The sequence below is a fragment of the Chelonoidis abingdonii genome, chromosome 5, assembly GCF_003597395.2.
Source record: "Chelonoidis abingdonii isolate Lonesome George chromosome 5, CheloAbing_2.0, whole genome shotgun sequence".
NCBI classification, from domain to species: domain Eukaryota; kingdom Metazoa; phylum Chordata; order Testudines; family Testudinidae; genus Chelonoidis; species Chelonoidis abingdonii.
This window is the reverse complement of record NC_133773.1, coordinates 43,423,239-43,445,846: the sequence shown is the minus strand read 5'-3', so window position 1 is coordinate 43,445,846 and position 22,608 is coordinate 43,423,239. Positions and strand designations below refer to the sequence as shown.

The 22,608-nt window shown below is 41.2% G+C and overlaps 1 protein-coding gene across 4 annotated transcripts in view; it reads right to left on the bottom strand.

The window, feature by feature from the left end:
- AFG2A (AAA ATPase AFG2A) overlaps window positions 1–22,608 on the bottom strand; it is a 314,503-nt gene that overhangs the window by 272,157 nt on the left and 19,738 nt on the right. For all 4 annotated transcript variants that reach the window (XM_032797088.2, XM_032797090.2, XM_032797093.2 and 1 more), the window contains exon 9: window positions 20,501–20,756. In XM_032797088.2, the coding sequence (XP_032652979.1) occupies window positions 20,501–20,756 (256 nt within the window). The remainder of the gene's footprint in view (window positions 1–20,500; window positions 20,757–22,608) is intronic.

Genomic DNA, 22,608 nt, shown 5'->3' with positions numbered 1-22,608 from the left:
TTACATTACGATTGCATGTAGAGACGAGTGCAAGAATAAATACTCCCATGTAGCTCAATTTTGTCAATCTATGCTTATTACACACTAACACAGAAAATAGAAATTATGCACTACATGAACACCAAACATATATATAGACTATAGGTTTGGCAGGCTGAGAATATACAATGGATGTGGAAATGGATGTGACAAAGTACATTTATCTTACTCCTCTGACTGCCTAACTTCCAGCTTTTCCATTATCCCATCTCCCCTGGACTTGTTCTAACATTCCAAATCCAAGAATGGCTTCAAACAACAGTAATTTTAATTTTAAGTCAACTTGCAAAATAAGTGTTTCTTCTTTCCCTACCTTTTTTAAATTTCCCTACAAAATTGTAACAGCCCATAGCATAAGAGACCAACCATTCTGCCTTGCATCAGTAACATGTTTCAGCTGCAATATCTTGTTATCTTGGAGGACTAGAAATTGGAGGCTTATACCATTTGAAGGGGCAAGTTTTCAGGTTTGTAAAGGCACACACATGGAGCACTTGCTTCTGTTCTTCAAAGGCTGAAAGATATCCTATTTTAACATTCTGATAGTTTTATGTATAGAAAATCTATTTTAGAAATAAAGTCATTTTTCACTCCTTTAGAGACCTGTACAGATGGGCACACGTTAACTAAGGCACCTGAATTTACAGGTGGAGATAGCTTGTCTGTTACAAACATGACATAAATGTTTTATTAACACTCATTAAGGATGACTAGCATAATTCATGAGTGATTACCAAACATACCCCAAGACATATTTTATACTAAACCATCATACACTGTATGTGTCTCTCTCTCACGCATCTAAACCTGAACATACTGTACAGTCTCAACAACCAATGTCTAGAAATGAAAAGATGTTACAAAAGAAACCAGGTGTTTGCTCACCTAACACAGGATTCCTTGCCTTTACTCAGTAGGGATCACATCTTAACAGAGGAAGATTGTTATCTGTGAGACTCTCTCTCCTATTCACAATCATGCAAACAATCTTTCATCCAATTTTCAAATCTAGCAACCACCTTCCCTACATTTTGTGATCATATAACATTCACATGGAAACTACAGCAACTGCTGATAACAAAACACAAGGAAGTATTTTATGCATTTTTAGCTGTCTTTACTGCAATTTAGCAGCTGGAAACAAAGAGGAAAGGCAGCACCAGATGACCATCAACCAGTGTTCCACAAATGACAGTGCTAGGACAACTGACAAAATCGGAGGGCCCGGACAATCTCCATCCGAGGATATTAAAGGAACTGGCGCGTGAAATTGCGAGCCCGTTAGCGAGAATTTTTAAGCAATCGGTAAACTCGGGGGTTGTACCGTACGACTGGAGAATTGCTAACGTAGTTCCTATTTTTTAAGGAAAGGATAAAAGTGATCGCGTGTAATTATAGGCCTGTTTGCTTTGAAGTCTGTAGTATTGTAAGGTCTTGGAAAAAATTTTAAGGGAGAAAGCGTTAAAGGACATTGAGGTCAATGGTATACTGGGGTACGAATTGCAACATAGATTATACTAAAGGTTAGATTGTGCCTAACCAACAACCTGAATCTACCCTTCTTTGCAGAAGGTAGAGGATTCTGTAGACAAAGGAAATGCGGTAGAATCTAATTTACCTCAATTTCAGTAAGGCGTTTAGACACGAGTACGCATGGGAAACTGTTAGTTAAATGGGAAAAGATGGGAAGAGAATAGTGGAAGTTGTAAGTGGTAAGGAAATCTGGTTAAAGGGTTGAGACTCCAGGGTCGATAACATGAAGGGTGAACTGTCAGCTGGAAGGAGGTCTTACTTAGTGGAGTACCCTCAAGGATCGGTTTTTGGGACGATCTTATTTTAACCGTTTTTTTATCTAACTGACTTGGCACACAAGAGCATGGGAAATGTGCTAAATAAAAGTTCTGCAGAGATGAACACAAACGGGGTCATTTGAGCGTAAACCAGGAGAGAGGGACGCGGGAGATACCTATTCAGGAAGTCTGAACCACCTTGTAAAACTGGAAGAATAGTAAAGGGATGAAATATACTAGTGAAAAGTGCAGGCTCATCACTTAGGGATTAATAATAAGAATTTTAGATTACGTTGTGGGATTGCATCAGTTGGAAGCCGAGCAGAGGAGGAGAAGGACCTTGGGGTATTGGTTGATAGCAGTGATGACTATAGAGCCACCAACTAGTGATATTGGCCGCTTAAAAAAGCAAATGCAGTGTTGGATGCATCAGGAACGAATTCTGTATTTTCTCAGCAAGGAATAAGGAGTGTTAGTACCGTTATATAAGGCGCTCGGTGACGCCACCTGTGAATTTGTGTTGCAGTTCTGGTGTGCCATGTTTTAAGAGGATGAATTCAAACTGGAACAGGTTCAGAGATGGGCTACTAGGATTGGATCCGAGGAATGGAAAACCTGCCTTATGAAAAAAGGAGACTCTCAAAGAGCTTGGCTTGTTTTAGCCTGGCCAAAGAAGCTCCGTGGGGAATCTGCTTGGCTCTATATAATAATATATAGGGGTATTAACATTAGGGAGGGAAGAGGAATGTTTTATAGGTTTAGTACTAATGGTAGCACAAGTGAACAATGGGTACAAACTGGATATTAGGAAGTTTAGACTTGAATTAGACGAAGGTTCCTAAACCATTAGGGGAGTGAATTCTGGAATAGCCTTCGAGGTGAAGTAGTGGGGGCAAAAGATATCTGCTTTAAGACTATAGCTTGATAAGAATATGGAGGGGATGTTATGATGGAATTTTAATTTGGAGCAATTGATCTGGATTATCAGACAGATAAGTCTGCTCAATGGTGCTGTGAGGGATGTTGGACTGGATGGAAACTGATTACTTGCAGTAGAAATTCTTTCTTGGGGTGCTGGCTGGTAAGTCTTTGCCCATCATGCTCAGGGTTTAGCTGATCGCCATATTGGGGGTCGGGCAAGGATTTCCTCCAGGGCGGATTCGGCAGAGGTCCCTGGAGGTTTTTTCGCCTTTTCCTCTAGGCAGCGTTGGGATGGTCACTTCTGGTGGATTCTCTGCAGCTTGAGGTCTTCAAATCACAATTTTGAGGATTTCAATAACTCAGTCATGGGTTAGGGGTTGTTATAAAAGTGGATGGGTAGGGTTCTGTGGCCTGCCTTGTGCAGGAGGTCAGACTAGATGATCATATTGGTCCCTTCTGACCTATGAGTCTATGAGACTACTCCACCACAGCATCAACAAGTTTAGATGAATTCTTTAATTTGCATCTTTTAACAGTATATCATCCAAGGAATTTTTTTTAATGCCACCATGTGGACAACTAAGATGACAAATTCATTGGAAGATAAATATCCACCTGAAAGTATAATAGGTTTTAACTTAATCTCTAATCATAAATGTACACCCATTTCAGAAATTGTGTTTATTACAAAAGCACAAGCCACATTTTACTTCTGAAACCATGTTCTATAATCTGCATTAACTTCCAAAGTTATATGGAAAAATCTCTGAAGAACTTTTATGTGCTGTTTGCACAGGAATGATAATACCCTTAAATCCCCTGTAACCATAATACCGCAAGTTCACTCAGCTAACCTGAGCATTAATCTACTGTAGGGATTGTGTACACAATTTATAGTCCTTCATGAATAGTCTGACATTTGCTGGAACATGTCTACAGAACTGAGCAGAAGCCGGTGGGAGGTACAAGAGGGGGAAGGTGGGGAGGGGGAATTGCATTTCCAGAAGTTCTAGCACACAGGAAATAAATTGCTCCCAGATGAGACTATACACACACAAAAGTTATAGTAAAGCTAAAAACTAAAATAAAATAAAAATTAGATACCATAGCTCCTTTATTTCCAAACCACTCAAGTCTAAGACACCTTGCTTAAAGTTGCCCATGTGTTCACAGTAAGAAAGAAAAAGGTTGCCCCTTATTCTGACAGTTTAATGGCAAAGATAGGGTGAGAGGCAAAACTTTAGTGTAACTGTTACTAATTAATTCTGCAAATCAGAATGCAGTTTTTAAGAAAAGATTGTATGAAAATGCCACATTATTATTGACAGATCTGCTTCACATTTAGACCTGCTTACTTTACACACAAGTACACAGAGTTACAGTTTTTTCACTCCTGCAGAGCTAACAGGCATAGAAGTGTGAACCAGACTCTTCTCTGGCTCAGCATCATCAGAATTTTTAACTAAATTCCAACTGCTGTCTTTTTTTTTTTTTTAAACTGTAGATGAATTAAGCCAAAGAGAACCCAGCCTGACCTTCAAATCTCAGATTGAGTTTGCAATGCTGGCAGTTAAAGACTTTTTTTTTTTTTAACTTTTCAAGAGTACATTTTATCTGGAACTCCTACAGAGTCAATAAATATGGAACCTTCATAGCACCCTTTTTACACACCACATTCAGAAGTAGATGCATTTTAAATTCTGGGTATTCTTAATTTAGAGTAAATCACTGCCAATTAATGAGGAATTAATTCTTATCTCAGACATTGATGGTCTGGCCCCACCAAAGCCAATGGCAAAGCTCCCACTGACTTCAACATGGCCAGGATTTCACCTCAAAAATCTTTTTACATATTTTATATATAATTATATATACACACACACACACACACACCCCTGCCTTTGTGTAAGTTATATCTGAAACTAGACAATGGATCAGAGTTGAAAGATTAACAAAATAAAATTAATTTCAGAGACGTTGGTGCACGTCAGTTCAGTGGGGATCTGTATTATTGTGACCTACAGTATGTAAACAGAGAAACCAATGTGCAGACACAGAAGAGAACTAAACAGAAATGTCAGCCAAAATTCAGAGATTTAGAGCTAAAAACATAACTAGACTAATGTGTGCGCAATTAAATGTAATGTTGAAAAAAAAAAAAAAGGCTTCAAACTAATTACAGATATGTGGTACATAAGAGGAGAATGGTGAATGAAATAAAGCAGGAACTACCATGACAAAATAAAACACCTCACTAGAGGTTTCTCAGAAATGTGAAATGTCATTTTAAACAAGTAATATATTGAGATTGCAAATTCAAAACCATTAATAGAATCAGCCCAGAAACCTAGAGGTAAAAAAAACACATCTCTTCTATACAAGGGATACCAATCTGAGATTTGGTACTTTGTCATCTTTGGTAAGTTACTGGATGGTGGGGAGAGAGCTCCTAATGCGGCCAACTCAGCCACTGAAAGAAGCAAGATTTCAACTCATATCTGTGTAACTCAATAGCAGTTACTACAGCTCTGAGCAGCTCTAAAGGTGGCTGTGACTAACCTACTTTACCTGGAAGGATGGGTTGAATCCCATTATGAAGGTCTTAAGTGGGTAGGGAGCAAAGAAAGGAAAATACAAGAAATTGGAGAGGATCCCTTGGGCTCCAGACACTGCAGGGGAGAAAAGACTTGTAAATCTCATAGAATCATAGACTATCAGGGCTGGAAGGGACCTCAGGAGGTCATCTAGTTCAACCCCCTGCGCAAAGCAGAACCAATTCCCAACTAAATCATCCCAGACAGGGCTTTGTCAAGCCTGAACATAAAAACCTTTAAGAAAGGAGATTCCACCAACTCCCTAGGTAACCCATTTCAGTGCTTCACTACCCTACTATGAAAAAAAGTTTTTCCTAATATCCAACGTAAACCTCCCCCATTGCAACTTGAGACCATTACTCCTTGTTCTCTCATCTGGTACCACTGAGAACCATCCTCTTTGGAGTCCCCTTTCAGGTAGTTAAAGTAGCTATCAAATTCCCCCTCAGTCTTCTCTTCTGCAGACTAAACAATCCCAGTTCCCTCTCCTCATAAGTAATGTGCTCCAGCCCCCTAGTCATTTTTGTTGCCCTCTGCAGGACTCTTTCCAAATTTTTCCACATCCTTCTTGTAATGTGGTGCCCAAAACTGGACACAGTACTCCAGATAAGGCCTCACCAATGCCAAATAGAGGGGAATTATCACATCCCTCAATCTGCTGGCAATGCCCCTACATACACAGCCCAAAATGCCATTAGCCTTCTTGGCAACAAGGGCACACTGTCGACTCATATCCAGCTTCTCGTCCACTGTAACCCCTACATTCTTTTCTAAAGAACTGTTGCCTAGTTACTTGGTCCCTAGTCTGTAGAAGTGCATGGGATTCTTCTGTCCTAAGTGCAGGACTCGGCACTTGTCCTTGTTGAACCTCGTCAGATCTCTTTTGGCCCAATCCTCTAATTTGTCTAGGTCAGTCTGTATCCTATCCCTACTCTCCAGCGTATCTACCACTCCTCCCAGTTTAATGTCATCTGCAAACTTGCTGAGGGTGCAGTCCACGCTATCCTCTATATCATTAATGAAAATATTGAACAAAACCGGCCCCAGGAGCAACCCTTGGAGCACTCCGCTTGATACCGACTGCCAACTAGACATAGAGCCATTGATCACTATCCATTGAGCCCAACGATCTAGCCAGCTTTCTATCCATCTTGTAGTCCATTCATCCAGCCCATATGTCTTTAACTTGCTGGCAGGAATACTGTGGGAGACAGTATCAAAAGCTTTGCTAAAGTCAAGGAATGACATGGCCACTGCTTTCCTCTCATCCACAGAGCCAGTTATCTCATCATAGAAGGCAATTAGGTTAGTCAGGCATGACTTGCCCTTGGTGAATCCATGCTGACTGTTCCTGATCACTTTCCTCTCCTCTAAGTACTTAATAATTGATTCCTTGAGAACCTGCTCCATGATTTTTCCACAGACTGAGGTGAGGCTGACTGGCCTGTAGTTCCCTGGATCCTCCTCCTTCCCCTTTTAAAAAAAAAAAAAAGAAAAAGAAAAAAAAAAAGATGGGCATTACACTAGCCTTTCTCCAGTCATCCAGGACCTCCCCCGATCCCCATGAGTTTGCAGAGCCATTGGCCATTATCTTTGAAATCACATCCGCTAACTCCTTTAGCACCCTTGGATGCTGCGTAACCAGCCCCATGGACTTGTGATTGTCCAGCTTTTCTAAATAGTCCTGAACCACTTTCTCTCTCTTCAGAGGGCTGGTCACCTCCTTCCCATGCTGTGCTGCCCAGTGCAACAGTCTGGGAGCAAGAATACATACACATTTCACAGATGCTAATTGGGACAAGCCAACCTGGCTCACTATACAGAATATTGTATCCCAGGAAGGCAAAGATTTGCTTAACCGTGAGCATCAGAGATTTAAGGGAGGAAAGTGAATTAGTGCTCAGACCTTTTGAAGTCAACATAAGCTAGGTGCTTAGCCCTGGTTAAGCCTTCCTTGCTCCTTTCAAAGTTGCCATAAAAACAGGCTGCTGAGATTCCTTCAGTATGGGAAAATCCTTGGCAAGCATAAACCCTGATAGTTCACCTTTCAGTATGACCATTGTAGTCTCCCCTTTAACCAGTTCCTTATCCACCTTTCAGTTCTCATATTAATCACATCTTTTCCAATTTAACTAATAGTTTCCCTATGTGGAACTGTATCATATGCATTACTGAAATCCAGATAGACTAGATCTACTGCCTTTCCTTTCTCTAAAACAGTTATCTTCTCAAAGAAGGAGATCAGTTTAGTCTGACAAAATCTACCTTTTGTAAAACCATGTTGTATTTTATCCCAATTACCATTTACCTTTGTGTCCTTTACTTTCCCTTTCAAAATTTGTTCCAAGAACTTGCATACAGTTGAAGTCAAACTAACAAGACTGTAGTTTCCCGGATTACGTTCCCCACCTCCCCCTTTCTTAAAAATAGAAACCATATTAGCAATTCTCCAGTCATAGGGTGCAACCCCCGAAGTTTACAAATTCATTACAAATCATTATGATTGGGCTTGCAGTTTCTTCTGCAAGTTTCTTTAATATTCTTGGATGGATATTAGCCAGGCCCCCACGTTGGTCCCATTAAGGTGTCTGAATTTGACTTCCACCTCGAATGTGGTAATTTCTACTTCTGTATACTCGTTCCCATTAGCCACCCTGCCACTACCCCCAAGCTCTTCATTACCCTTATTATAAACTGAGGCAAAGTATTTGTTTAGGTGTTGGGCCATGCCTAAATTATCTTTAGTTTCCACCTCATCCTCAATGCTTAGCGGTCCCACTTCTTCTTTCTTTGTTTTCTTTTTATTTATATGGCTATGGAAGCTTTTATTACTGGTGTTAAATTCCTTTGCAAGGTTCAACTCTGCATAACTTTTGGCATTTCTCATTTTATCCCTACACTTTCTGAGCTCCAAGAGGTAGCTTTCTTTGCTGATCCATCCCATCTTCCATTCCTTGTAGGCTTTCTGCTTTCTCTTAATCACCTGTTTGAGATGCTTACTCTTCTAGGTTGGTCTGAAACCCCTCACTGAAATATTTCTCCTTGTTTGGGATGCAGGCTACAGATAGCTTCTGCAACTTTGACAAAGTAATTCCAAGCCTTCTCCACGTTCAGATCCTTGAGTTCTTCAGACCAGTCCACTTCCCTAATTCTTTAATTTTTTAAGTTTGCCCTTTTGAAATCAAGGACCCTAGTCGCAGATCTATTTTGTTTATCCTTCCATTTAGTTTAAACTGAATTAGCTTATGATCACTTGAGCCAAGGTTGTCCCCTACAACCAGTTCTTCTATGAGGTCCTCACTACTCACCAATACCAAGTCTAAACTGGCATCATCTCTTGTTGGTTCAGCAATTATTTGAAGAAATCTCTCAGCTATCACATTCAGGGAAACCTGGGCTCTACTATTATTAGTAGCACATGTCCTCCAATCTATACCATTGAGTGATAGACAGATTCATTTACTCCAACACTGCATAGAGACGCAGTGAATCAGGTTGCAACTGAACTGATGTAAGCTGCGATGTATTGCACCCACATTCGTTACATTATTTGGGGGGCGGGTGTGACAATTAGGCTTACCAAATTACCCTTATTGTGATCACAACTGTAAAAAATAGAAGTGTACATTGATAAGATGTCACAATAACCTCTAACAACGAATGTTGATGGGAAAAGGTAGGAAAGGGAGACAAAGACTGAACTAGTCCAAATAAAAAGGCTTCCTGCTATAACTCAAGGACTGTATTAACATCATGCCTAGTAAACCAGAAATCAGTGAACCAAAATTGGTGGGTGGGAAACCAGGAATAGGTGGGAAAAATAATGAGGGGATGGGCTACTCTGCCCACCACTCTCTTTGTGGGTTTTTAAAGAGAATAATTGGCTACTGGAGCAAGCTTCACCACCATGGCTGCCACTCACACTGTCTCCTGGGAAAACAGGCCATCACAATACCCATCCCAATCCTCAAATATGTCCAGAGCAGATCAGGCCAGGAAAAGGGAGTCAAATGACATCCCCACCACTATCAGCTCTAGCTGAATCCCAGTCATCACTTGGGAGGAAACAGGATCAGACTTTAAGAACAACAGCACAACAACAGCTCCAGCCAATCTCAACTAACTTCTCTTTTCCCCAAAAGGTCAGTTATTACCATCTTTAATACCATCTAAGAGACTGCCAAACAAGGGGCATTTTCCTTCTAAAAAACCTCTCTCCAGCTAAGGGAAAGGGAACAAGCTTCACTTAATACTTTACATTTCAAATGGTTTCACTCTTTTTCTCTCTTTTTATCTTTGGATAAAAGGATTTTTAATGGTGTGTTTGCACTGCAAGCTGAGGTCTCTGTAAACCAAACCCATATCTTGTTTAACGCTGTTTAATGCTGGACACTGACTGGGTTACATTAACACCTTTAGTCCATCTAGTCCATCCAAATTAATACAAGAGGGGATGCACATTGCACTATGTCCAAAAACACTGTGTGGGGATTACAGCATTTTCCCCCAACAATGCTCAGCACTCCTCCCTGGAGCTATCTAGGAGCAGAGGCATGATATTTATAATACATAATGACTACTTGTTTACAATTACGTTTCTAAGGAAGCTGGGAATAATTCTGTTCTGGATAAGAAGCCTAATATGCCGTCAGGGGCAGGGATCATGCCAGGACACAGCCACCATAGTCCCCCAAGCCAGTGCAGGTTAATTAGGGCCTGAAGGCCCAAAGCACATCGTGAAGAGTACTGTTGCTGTAGCACAGGCACTGCATGATTCCCTCACTAAGGAACATGCTTTTCAAAAGAGTAACTCAAAATTTCAACTACTGCATTACTATTAAAAAAAGTGAATAAACAGAAAAGAACAGAGAAGTATATAGAGAATTTAGCATTACATTAAGTTACGTATTTACAGTCTTCCTTTTGTATATAGGGTCTGATCCCAAATCCACTTAAGTCAACTGAAAGACTCCCATTGACTTCAATGAGCTTTGGATCAGGTCGACAGTTTCCATATCTACTTACACTCTTTGAACACTGAGGGACCATGCAGCATATCTTATGGCTAATGCAAGGAAACCCTGAGATGGAACTCCCAGGTTCTTTTCCCTGGCTCTGCCAATGTGTAAACGAGGCAAGTTACAAATTCCATGACTTATTTTCCCTGTACATAAAATGATAATGTTTGTCTGCCTCAAAGGGGCACTGTGATGCTTAATTAAAGTTTGTAGAGGAGTCTGTGATACTTAGAAGAAAATATGAACTATAATTTTGTGCATATACATTTTATTTTTTGCTCATATAAATACAAGTAGGCAAGAATGAGAAACTGATCAAGACAGAGATGTGCATAGGGTTTAAATAAATTACTCCAGCATTCAACCCACAACAATACGCAACACAGAAGTTTACAATCTCAACGTGCAACTACTTGAAAATTAGTTTTGGATACAAACATTTAAAGTTAAATGATTATCAGAGAAGTTTTACAAAAATGGTCAGTTCCAGTGCCCTGGCTGGAATAAGCACTACACCATCCACAGAACAGAAATCATAGAGTAGAGTATCGCACAAAACTACAACCAGACACAGACATTTAAAAAAAAAAAAACCCTACAAAAATATACACTAATACATTTCGGCTTTTATACCCTCTCCACTCTAAACAACAAGTATACAATAAAAACTCCATTCGCTGTCTTAAAGAGTACAGATTTTGTCTAAAGCAGAGTATCTGCTATCCAGAAATCTGCCACCACATACAGTGGGCCAGGTTTTGATACTGTTAGCCATGTTGGCTGCTATCTTATTCCATGAATGGTCCCATTAAAGTCAATCGAGCCACTTTATCACAGAAGAGCCTTACTTTACCTGTTGTGCTAGGCTCAGCACATACACAGAACAAAAAAGAAGGTCCTCGAGTCAAGAGCTTACAATCTACTTAGGGTAGTCTTCATCAGGTGTAAAGGTGTCAGGATCTGGCCCATAACAAAGAAAATGTGTGAGAGGGGGTGCTTAAATAGGAAATCTTGGAAAAACAACTAAAAAGTTTCAAATAATTAGTAATTCTGCCTGTTTCTCTGTTCCACAAGATGTTAATTTAAAAAAGAAACAAAAAAACAGAACACAAGTGATTCCACAGACAAATGTAAGGTCAACACATTCCATCCAGTCTTAAACATGCTCCCTCTAGCCACACTTTAATATCCAGATGTAACCATTTCTGCATAGAAGCAATCATTCTGAATTAGCATTCTTAAAAACAACCCAAAAACATATGTTATAGCCTGAGCCAACAAAAAGTCATTCTGCTTTGTGTGTATGCGTGCGAAGCAAGCAAGCATTTGTACATAACCTGTTAGGAGGGTTTCACTTTAGAAAAAAGATTTAGCGCTAGTGATTTCATTTGGAAATTACATGACAATACAGTGATTTATAACACTCATGAGCCCTGAAAGATTCACTAGATACCATTACCCAGTAAATTAATGAATGTATAAAGTATTATGTAAGCAAAAGTCATCCTCTTTTCAATAACAGTACTATCTACGCTGCAGAAATATGCACTCAAATAAAGGGGTTGAAAGTGGGGTGGAGAGGAAGGAGGAGGAGAGTAAAAGAGAGAATTTTTGGACCTAAGTTATTACAATCCAATAATAAATTTGTAGTCGTACCTCTACATCATATTTGGATCTCATCACTTAAAGTTTCAGAATTCTATGTTCTGAATAAATTTGTCTTCCACCGCTTCATACAGATTCAGTTGTTTTTGATGACCTGACTCGATATAACCCCAGAAAAAGGTACATGACCCTATAAAGATATATAGGTTTGTAACATTTCCATCTCCCCTCATGACCATCTCTGTATGTGAATGTGGCTACGCCACTCAGTAATAACTTACTTGCAGCTGCCCAATGTTTATCTGCTGTTGTGTTAAAACAAAATCATGAAGCAGAAATAATATGCTCCCTCCATTTTTATAAGTGATAAAACCAGCCACTGTGGCAACTGGTGATGTCTCTCTAAAATCCAACTTTGCAACCTATTTTTAAAAAACACCACTCCATCACCCTGACAATTTACTCACATTAACAAAATTAAGCTTCCAAGTGCACTCAATTCATATACATACTGCATTTATTTAACAATGTAAACCAGGAAAAATATTTGTAATAATTTTAACATTTATACTAGCGATGAGCCCAAAACAGAATACCAGGCCCAAACACCATCAGTGAAGTTCAGATTTGTATCTGAATTTCATGGCTCAGGCCATCTCTCATTCACATCTTTATTTGGACTGTAGAATATTTACTACAGGTGACAAAGAAGAGCAAAGAAAAAAAAAATTCAGCTCAGCTTTCAGATCTCATACTGAATTGCCAGGCTAACAACTGAGGGAGAGGGGAGCATATTCTTACTTGGACATTTGAGCACAGTTGGTCTGGATTCTCTAAGAGAAAATAAAGGCGGAATCACACTATGCCGTTTTTAACATAACTTGTCCAAGCAGAACACCAGACGGAACTAATGTGCCCCAAAAGGGATTCCAGTCCAGTCTGACACCACTTCTAAAATGGCTGGTGCAACACCTACCTGCAAGATTGTAGAGCTAAAGTGGAAGCAAAGAAGTAGCTCCTCAGACTCAAGCTACTCAAGAGTGGGTCTAATCAATATGGTGCTGAAAACAGAATTGGTAGCCAATCATTTGTCTGCATTAGGGCACCAGGAGTGGCTAACACCAATGGATTTGAACTTGCGATGGCAACAGCAGGAAATTAAAAAAAAAATTGTAATAATAATATTCCCTACAATAAATAGGGCTTATGTGTGAAGAAGGCTTGGTTCAAGGGGGATGTTCACTGGGAAGCGTCATGGAGGGCATGGTGGTGGTACTGTAGCATGACAAATCTGGGAATAGTCCCTGTAGTGCATATAGGGAGGCTCACCCAGCCTGCTGTCAATTTCATCAGCTCAGCAGGCCAGCAGCTCCTTCAGATAGTCAGCCTGATCAAGTTACAAAAGCCAACACAAGACAAAAGATCCTGTAAACAGGGACATTCCTTGGTTTCAGGGGCACAGGATCTTCCTATTTATTTATAAAAACTGAAATTGTATTGTTCATTCACCCTAATATAGAGGGGATATGAGCATGGCAGACAAGAGTCAGGTTTTTTTGGAGGGGATGAAGGAAGGGTACATGGGACATAAGTCAGAGTTTGGGCTAGGGAACAGCTAAAAGTTTCATGGGCCTGGCAAAAAATGCTAAAGACAGACTCCTCAAATAATGCAACTTGCATGCTCATTTCACGATCGTAAATTAAATACTAGAGATTCTGCATTATAAGTGAATTGTTCATGGAAGTTTCAAGAATAGATGAGAGGACTGGGCACGATGGGTGCTAGCCTAAACTAAATTATTCTGAAAATTATGTTTTATTTAAAAGACGAAAGAAAGGCTGCCTCCGCTGCTGGTGTAAACTCAACTGGCTTCAGTAGAGCTATGTGAGTTACATCACCGAGAATCTGACCCGATTTCTTATTTCTACAACATTTCAGAAAATAGCAGTCAAGCTCAACCAAAGTGAACCAATACTACCCCCAACTTCACAAAGCAAAGTGACACTTGTCTGTACTGTGCAATTACATTAAAGAAACTGTCAAATTTATAAATCTCTCAGATGTAAAACAAAATTAGTGCTTCTACCTCAGAAAAGGCTCAGAGTTACAGCAGAAGTTATTGCAACCAATTAGATGTTATTGCAAGAAGCCCACTGTTTAAACAAGGGCATTTGTTCTTCCTTTCCTGATGATGCTATCTTATCAAGGTCCACGTGTTTTATATCAGCACACTGAAATTATGTGTAATGAACAAGGATGTTCAAGATAAATTCTAAAAATTACAAAGCAAATACTTCCTTTCACTGTAAACAATGTGACTAAATCCACTTCTTGAAGAAATCAAGTTATATTTATATTCACCCTGTTGAAATGCTACAGGCAACCATAGAAGGATAAGTTTATAATAAATTGCTATATTTGGAAACCTTTGTTGCTAAGCATCTTCTAACATTCAGCACAGTTTATATCATTCATGTCCCTGCTACATAATTAACATTTCATATGTTTTCCAAAAAAGTGCAGTGCTTATCTTTGTTGTTAATTTAAAACCATTATATTTTTTTTAAAGTATTAATAAAAGGCTGTGTGGCCAATTAATTAGAGTGGCAGCATGATCCCAGGGGAACACAAACAGACATTATATGCAAGGATATGTCACAGCCTATCTTCTAAACAGCATGTCTCTTTGAGATAAAACACTTCAGAACACAGCTGTTCATGCTAAAAAGGTAGTCTACTAAGCAATTTAGAAGACAAGAAACCTCCTCTAGCCCCAAAACCATGGCTTTGTTAACTGCTTCAGAATTAGGCCCAGAACCTGCAAAGAGCTCTGCGCAGATAGACCCCTGAGACAATACAGAGCTCCCCACTGAAGTCCATGGGGATTTGCCACTTGAAGCTCCTTGCAAGCCTGAGGCCACAGGGCCTCATCCAATAACAACAAAAATAAATGCAAGTCTTTCCAATATTAACTGTTTACTATACATGAATCAGCCATTACAGGAGGGTGCAATGCATACTTTGCCCATGGCTTACACAGCTAATTGCCAGACAGTATAGCAGTGGTTTTCAATTTATGGACCCCTGAAGTTTGCTTTTTCCATTTGCAGACCCCTAACAAATTTTGAATGGAGATGCACACCCCTTTGGAAATATAGGCATAGTGGGGGCTCACAGAACAGAGGCTGAAAACCACTGCCACACAGAGGAACAGTGAACCAGGAATCCTGGTTTCTCTTTCTGGCTCTTAATGGGTCTGGTGCGGGGCGGGGGCGGGGGGAGAGTGTCTAGTGATTAGAGATAACACAACCAAGCACATAGATCAGATATTTATTATGAAAGGCCATATGCCTGACCTAAGTGAATGAGACTTGCCATGTTACAGACCCCGTTCTAGTCCCAGCTCTGCCAAAAAGTGACTTTGTGCAACCTCTCAGGATATCTACACTGTGCTGCAGTGCAGGCTGCAGTGGGGTGTGAACTGAAGAGCGTGCCAAAATGTTGCACTCTAACTTCTCCATGTGGACACTGCTGGCACGAACTAAAAAGTACCTAGTGCACATTAACACAGTCCTGTTTGAAAGAAGACTCTGTTAATGCAAACTAGGTACCTATTAGTTTTGCCACCAGCATCCAAATGGGCCAGCTAGAGAGCAAAATTTTGCTGCACTCTGCGATTCAAATCCCCATAGTCCGCACAGCAGGACAGCGTAGACAAGCCCTTAGTTACCTTTTCTGTAAAATGGATTAATAATACTTGCCTGCCTCCTAACATGGGCCATGCTCAACAATCAGGACTAAGAAGTGCAGAGATACTCAACGACAGTTTAGTAGTGTTGCCAGCTTACACGATTTTATTGTGAACCTCATGATATTTGCAGGGCCGGTGCAACCAACAGGCGAACTAGGCGGCCGCCTAGGGCACCTAGTGGTTGAGGGCACCTAAAAGCCCACTCAGGCAAGAAGGTGGAGTGGAGGTGAGCCGGGGCGGGTGGCGCAGGCAGGGCCGCCCACAGTAATGGGGGGCTCGCACAGGGGAACTGCTCCCCACCCCAGATCACCTTCACTCTGCCTCCTCCGCTGAGCACACAGCCACCACTCTAAGTCTCCTCCAATCGGCGCCGCAAGCCTGGAAAGGGAGGCGAATTAGAGTGGCACCAGCGTGCTCAGCGGAGGAGGTGGAGCCGAGGTGAGCTGAGGCGGGCTCCCCGGGCAGGGTTAGCTGCCGCCAGAGCGAGGGGGGGGGAAGGGGCGGCAGCTGCTGTAGTGGGGGGGCTCCCCGGGAGGGGGGCTGGTTTACCAGCTTCAGGGGGGCTCCTCTGGTGGGGGGAGAAGGGGGGCATGGTTAGCTGCTGTGGTGGGGGGAGGGGTTAGCTGGATGGGGAGGTGGCACAAGGTGAAAAGTTTCACCTAGGGCGCGAAACTTCCTTGCACCAGCCCTGGATATTTGGTGTTTTTTCCATAATATAGAGCAAGAATGACTACAAGTCAATTTTTGTGAAAAACAACAAAATCAACAGATTTTTTTAAAATTTTGTTAATAAGACGTTTTTCCTTTTTAAAAATCAACCTGTTTTAAAAAAATCTGACTTGAATACAAAATATGTTAAGGTCTAAACTTATCATCATCATCTCTAAGCATTTAAATAAAAAAAATAAATATGTCGATTCCATTAGCCATTACCAAAAACTGAGTTAAAGGCTGCTTTTAGAAAGAATCAGAAGAGAAATATCTAACTTTTGAGGTTACACTTTATAAGTATGGGCACAACAGGTCATGTACTGTGTATTAAAGGTTTGTTTTGTTTAATACAAATAAATGTTATATGTTGTGTGTATTTAATTAAATTCCAGTCACCATCCTAATACAGATTGACACAGATCATGAGCAAAAAGTTAATTATCTAGTAAATAAGCTATATATCATTCACTATATCCTAACATATTAAAACATTTACAATTAATAAGAATCTGAAAATATTTAAATCACTTAAGTATCTGTAGTTATAGTGTACCCTCCACAACAGCAAAAAGATGTATCAAATTTCGTGTAAAGGCTCTATTTAGCTATAAATCAACATGTTTTTGTGGTTCTCTCAACCAATGAGAATGCTCCTTTCTTTAGAAAATACCGTATATACTCGATCACAAGCTGCTTCATTTACAAGCTGACCTTGACCAAAGATGGATAAGTAAAAATGGAAAAATTTTATAACCCGTTCATAAGCCAATCCTATAATTCAGAGGTCAGCAAACTTGGCTCCCGGGCCATCAGGATAAGCCACCAGTGGGCCAAGATGTTTTGTTTACCTCGAGCATCTGCAGACACAGAGGTAAACCTAAGTAAACAAAGTGTCCTGGCATGCCAGCTGCTTACCCTGATGGGCTGGGACAGCAACTGGTGGGGAAATTTTTTTTGGGAGGGGGGAGAAGCTGGGAGTCAGGGGAGTAACCCCTGTGACCACCCTCCACATGACACCACGCCTAGCCCAGAACCCTCACACTCTTCCCCATCCCATCCCCTTCCACCTTATCTGGGGAGGATGTCTCTGGCCTCGCTGGAGCTGCTCCAGCAGGCTGGGAAGCGCGGCCACAGCACAGTCCAGCAGGCTGGGCCAGGCAGCACAGCCACAGCACGGTCCGGCACCCGGGCGGCATGGCCACAGCCTGTTCTGGGGGGCAGGGCCAGAGCTGCAGCTGCTTCGGAGGCTAAGGGGAGAACAGCATGGCCAGAAGCAGACACACTTTGGCCCCACCTCTTCCCTTCTGGCTTTGCTGGCTGTGCTTCCTCTTCTTGCTCCCTCTGTTGGGGGGAGGGGTTGCGTTCCACCTCTCCCTCTCCATACCCGTTCATAAGCCGACCCCTTTCCTAGTGCTTCTCTTTTTTACTAAAAAAATTCAGCTTATGAACGAGTATATACAGTAACTGAAATACACCTGGAAAAGTGTATTTAAATAATTGATTTTAGTTAAATCTTTCACCTTGGAGATTTGAATCATGATATAAATCACCTTGATTTAAAATCAATCCACCCTGGAGACTAATGATAATCTCAGGCTTCATTTTTAAAAACAAAAAGTACATTTCTAGCCCTCTTGGATGCAAAGCTTGAAAATGTGTCCCCCATGTATTTGAAAGGGTCAAAAATCAGAAGGGCAAATAAAAAGAACTCAAAATGTATTATGTTTAAATATCTCATAATTCAAGTGAATTAAAGTCAACTGAATTAAGGCCACTTTGATTCTAAATGATGGTGTCCACACAGGAGTTGAATGCATTTTAACTAATCCACTTTTCATTCATAGTATTAGTTAATTTGGATTAAATCTTCCTGAGTGTCCCCATGTAAACACACTATTAGAAAAAACTGGCATATAATGAAATGTCATAGGCAACTTTAACCATATGTGCAGTTGCCATATAGCACTGGGTCACCATATCATAAACAGATTATCTTCTGCTCATGAAAATAGCATACATATAAAATTATGTAGGTTTTCAGTACAATTGTTAAGAATGAGGAGTTCTCAAGAAGCAGTTTAAACTTGTTATGAGCACATAAGTATATTTAGATGTAAGATTTTTAGGTCAGGAACTGTCTTTCCATCGTAAATGCATGTGTAGAGTGCCCAGAACACTGGGACCCTGATTCTCAACTGGCACCTCTTGGTAATATCTCAATACAAATAATAAATACTACTACTATATACTATAAATTGAATTTATACTTTTTGTGGTCAAAATTAAGGTGGTCATGTGAATTCCCATTTTTTATTTGTACTCATATGCAAGTGTATTGTATGAAAGTAGCAGGTATTTCTAAAATTGTAAAAGAACCTTAACAGAGGATTCTCTGATTTGTAATTGCTTGGATTATTTAGGAAGGCATTAAGCAATCTTAACTACATGTTTATGCAGCTTTTTGGGCTGTAATATACACAAAATATTGAGTTCAATTTTGAGCACCACATTACCAAAAAGGTTTTTGACAAATTGGAGGGAGTTCAGAGAACAAAACAACAAATGTTATCTGGAGGCTGGAAAGACTTATTTATGAGAAAAGATTAAAAGACCTAAATATTTATCGTTTGGTTAAGTAATGAATGAGGTGATGGGGGGATATGATAACAGCCTACAAACATCTGAAGCGTGTAAACACCAAGGAAGGAGAGTTAATGCGTTATACAGGGACATAACAAGAAATAATGGGATACCACTAATCTATAAAAACATAGGTGGAATGTCAGGACACGCTCCTGGACAGTGAGATGTACTAGGCTGCGGAACAGTCTCCTAAGAGAAGTGGTTCAAGCCCGTTGCTTTGGCCTTCAGAATAAGACAAAAGAAAACATTAGAAAATGTACCAGAAGTAGTCTCCACGGGTAACAGGGTAGGCTATATACTATGTAGGCAGATCACTTCCATCTCTCACTTTTATGCATCTAAGATGAACATGCCATATGTTTTTACAAGCTGCAGAAAGATACTTAATGCCTTTTCTTTGCAAAGTACACATTCAAAAATGATAAAATTCATCACCAGGAATAACAGACACTGCTGTTATTAAATAAATATATATAGTATATAAATAAAAATAAATTCCTTTCCTATAAGTCTTTTTTTATTTTTAAATTCTTTGAGGAGGAAAAATACAGCTAGCCAGCACACAGCTTCAAGGGCAGAACTGCATCTTCCTCCAGCAGAGGTCACTCCAGGATAACAATTTACGAATATCCTTGTAACGAAGATTCAATGTTTATTTTTTTTACAAAAAAAAAAAAATAGGTAAATTGTTTCTATTTGTATTATTATTGTAATACAAACTCTCTTAGTGCCTCACAATTTTGTTTACTGAGGAAAGAGCAGAGAAGCTCTTAGGAATACTTGGAAACAGTCACAATCCATTCACCAGTGGTTGGTCAATGCACTCACGAACAGCTTACAAGAGACTTTTTATATACTAAGCTCAAGATGACATGAAGATTCCCATTGTCTTTTTTTCAAATTATTTTTTAAAATATTTTAAGTGCTTGTTAAAGATCTGGCAGCGTGAAGGCTCTCTCTTTGTCCATAGAACAATATGGCTAGGGCAGCAGACAAAACAATATTCCTTATACTGCTCCTCTCTAGTGGGAAGAGAGTATTTCAGTCTTCAGGTCCACTTAGCCCTTGACTAGACAACAGAAGTGCCAGTGGTGAAAAGGGGGCTGAGAACAGCCACATGGGAACAGTCATGAGATGACGACAACTTTTGGTCTCAAAAATAGCCTGGGCTAAAGTCAAACTGTTGGCAGGAACGCAAGAGGCTCCAGATCCCATTATCAACCCCCTTAACTAACCCAGTTTCCCAATAGTCTCTTAACTTTCTGAAGCCCTTTGTGGATTTTGTTATAAAATTTTACAAAAATATGAAAACAGAGGAAAGATTTCATTGCTTTGAGCCCTCTGTGAGATGTACTGTGTGTACCATTAGCAGTCAAGTGTATTTTTAGAGTAAGTGAATTCTCAGTGGGATTAGTAGTATACCTTACCTGCTTCTTTGCACAAGGCTGCCAAGTCTGCTCCCACATAGCCATGCGCACTATCAGCCAGCTGCACCAATTCTGTTGTTGTCAACAGATGAGGAACCTTATTGAGAAGTTTTTTGAGGATGTCGAATCGGTCCTGGGCATTGGGGACACCAATTTCTATCTCTTTATCAAAACGCCCAGGTCTGCGTAGTGCTGCATCCAGTGCATGCGGACGGTTTGTAGAGCCCAGTACCAAAAGTTGCCCTGCACTATCTTCCTAATGAGATAAATAGAAAAACAAGTTTGATTTTAAAATGATGTTAAAGACCTCACAATTTACACATACTTCAACAGTAATGATAACCTCCCTTGCATAATTCTTATGAAAAACAGATATTTGTTCAGATAGCAAACTAGAGCCTTCTTCTAACCCCAAAAGAGTAAGTAATAATAATACACACATAGCACTTTACAACTCGTAAGATGCGGAATCATCATGTGCTGGAACTTTTGGGTTAGGGATTGAGCCCATGGTATCAAGCTGGGGAGGATAACATTGTTCCCATTGGAGCTGAGCTGGGAGTACAGGTGAAGGAGTTTGGAGCGCAGGTGGTATTCTCTTCGATTCTTCCTGTCAAAGGTAGGGGCCCAGGCAGAGACAGATGCATCATGGAGGTGAATGCCTAGCTGTGAAGATGGTGTCGCCAGGAGGGCTTTGGCTTCCTCGACCACCATAGACCACAGGAATGCTAATTTTGAGAGGGAAGGGACTGCTAGGCGGAGAGATGCGTCACCTTTTGAGGCAGTGGGGCTATAGAGATCTCTCTTATTATGGCAACACAGAAACTGGACTATAACCATACAGAGGAAAGAGGGCTTTAAACCATAGCTCAAGAGGGAAGCAGGCGCAGCAAAGCCCACAGGTAAGTGGGAAACATGAAGACCTTGGGAGATGGGGCGGAAACCAAGAGTGGGATCGTGGGCTATCACACGGACAGAGAGAAGGAGGTCCGGGACAAAACTGGGATTGCAAGATCAAACCACTATCTTAGAAATGCTATAAGACAAAATGCGAGAAAGTATGGGTAATAAGCAGGAAGAACTGGAAGGCTTAATGAGAATGAGAATTTACAGCTGAGCTGAGTGTGGTTGGGGCGAGACCTAACTCTGCGCGAGACCTAACTTGGTGCACAGATAATACATCATGACTGATTGATGCTCTTGAGATAGCGGCGTGGCGATCCGCATATCCGTTCGCTCCAGCTGGAAGGATATGACACGTGGTGAAAACAGGGAGGAGGTGGATGCGAGCTTAGTGAATATAAAGAGAAAGAGTGTACGAGCAGCGGATCTGAGTGGGCACAGAAGATCTAGATCACAGGCATTATCATTAATCGATTGAGCAGTTCTGCGGTTAGCTGAGAAGGGATAAGAGACGCGGCGTAAAAAAGCAAGGGATGTCAGAGCAGTGGATGGGGCATCTTGGAGTTGGTCAGGCGGGTGTCCGTAAAGTGGGGGAGCACAGAGGTGCTTGGGGACTACGGGGGAGCGCTGGGTTTTTGCAACCTCGCTTCGACCCCCTGCTCCGCCTAGCAGCTCAGATTCCCAGCATCCTGCGCTCCATTCCCTGGCCATCGGGCTGGCTTCGCCCCCTGGTTCACGCACAATGGGCTTTACGGTTCAAACGCTCCAACTCCTGGTGGAACAACTCTCCATCGCCCACCTCTGTCCTTCATCTAATCTCCCACCCTGTCAGGACGTGAGTCCCCGGGCATGCTCTGGAACTGCCCCACAAGCCAGATCAGGATTTTGGGGTGGAGCCTCCTTTCCTCGGAGCAGACTTGGTTCAGGGCAAGAAGCTCACCGGTCACTCCTGGGTCTCTCCTTGGAGCTTCAGCAATCCCTGCCCCTCCTGCACTCCACAGCGAGCCACCAGGCGGTCTGAAGCCACAGGGTTCTGCACCCCCACTTGGCAGTCAGGACAGTGACTCTCAGCCACAGTAACACAGAGGTTCATTCCAATGCAGAACAGAGGTTAAAAACAGAGCTGTAAGATACAGGCGACCAGACCCCTTCGGCCCGGGTCCATTCAGGGGGCATGTGAGCCAGAACACTAGGTCTTGCCTCAC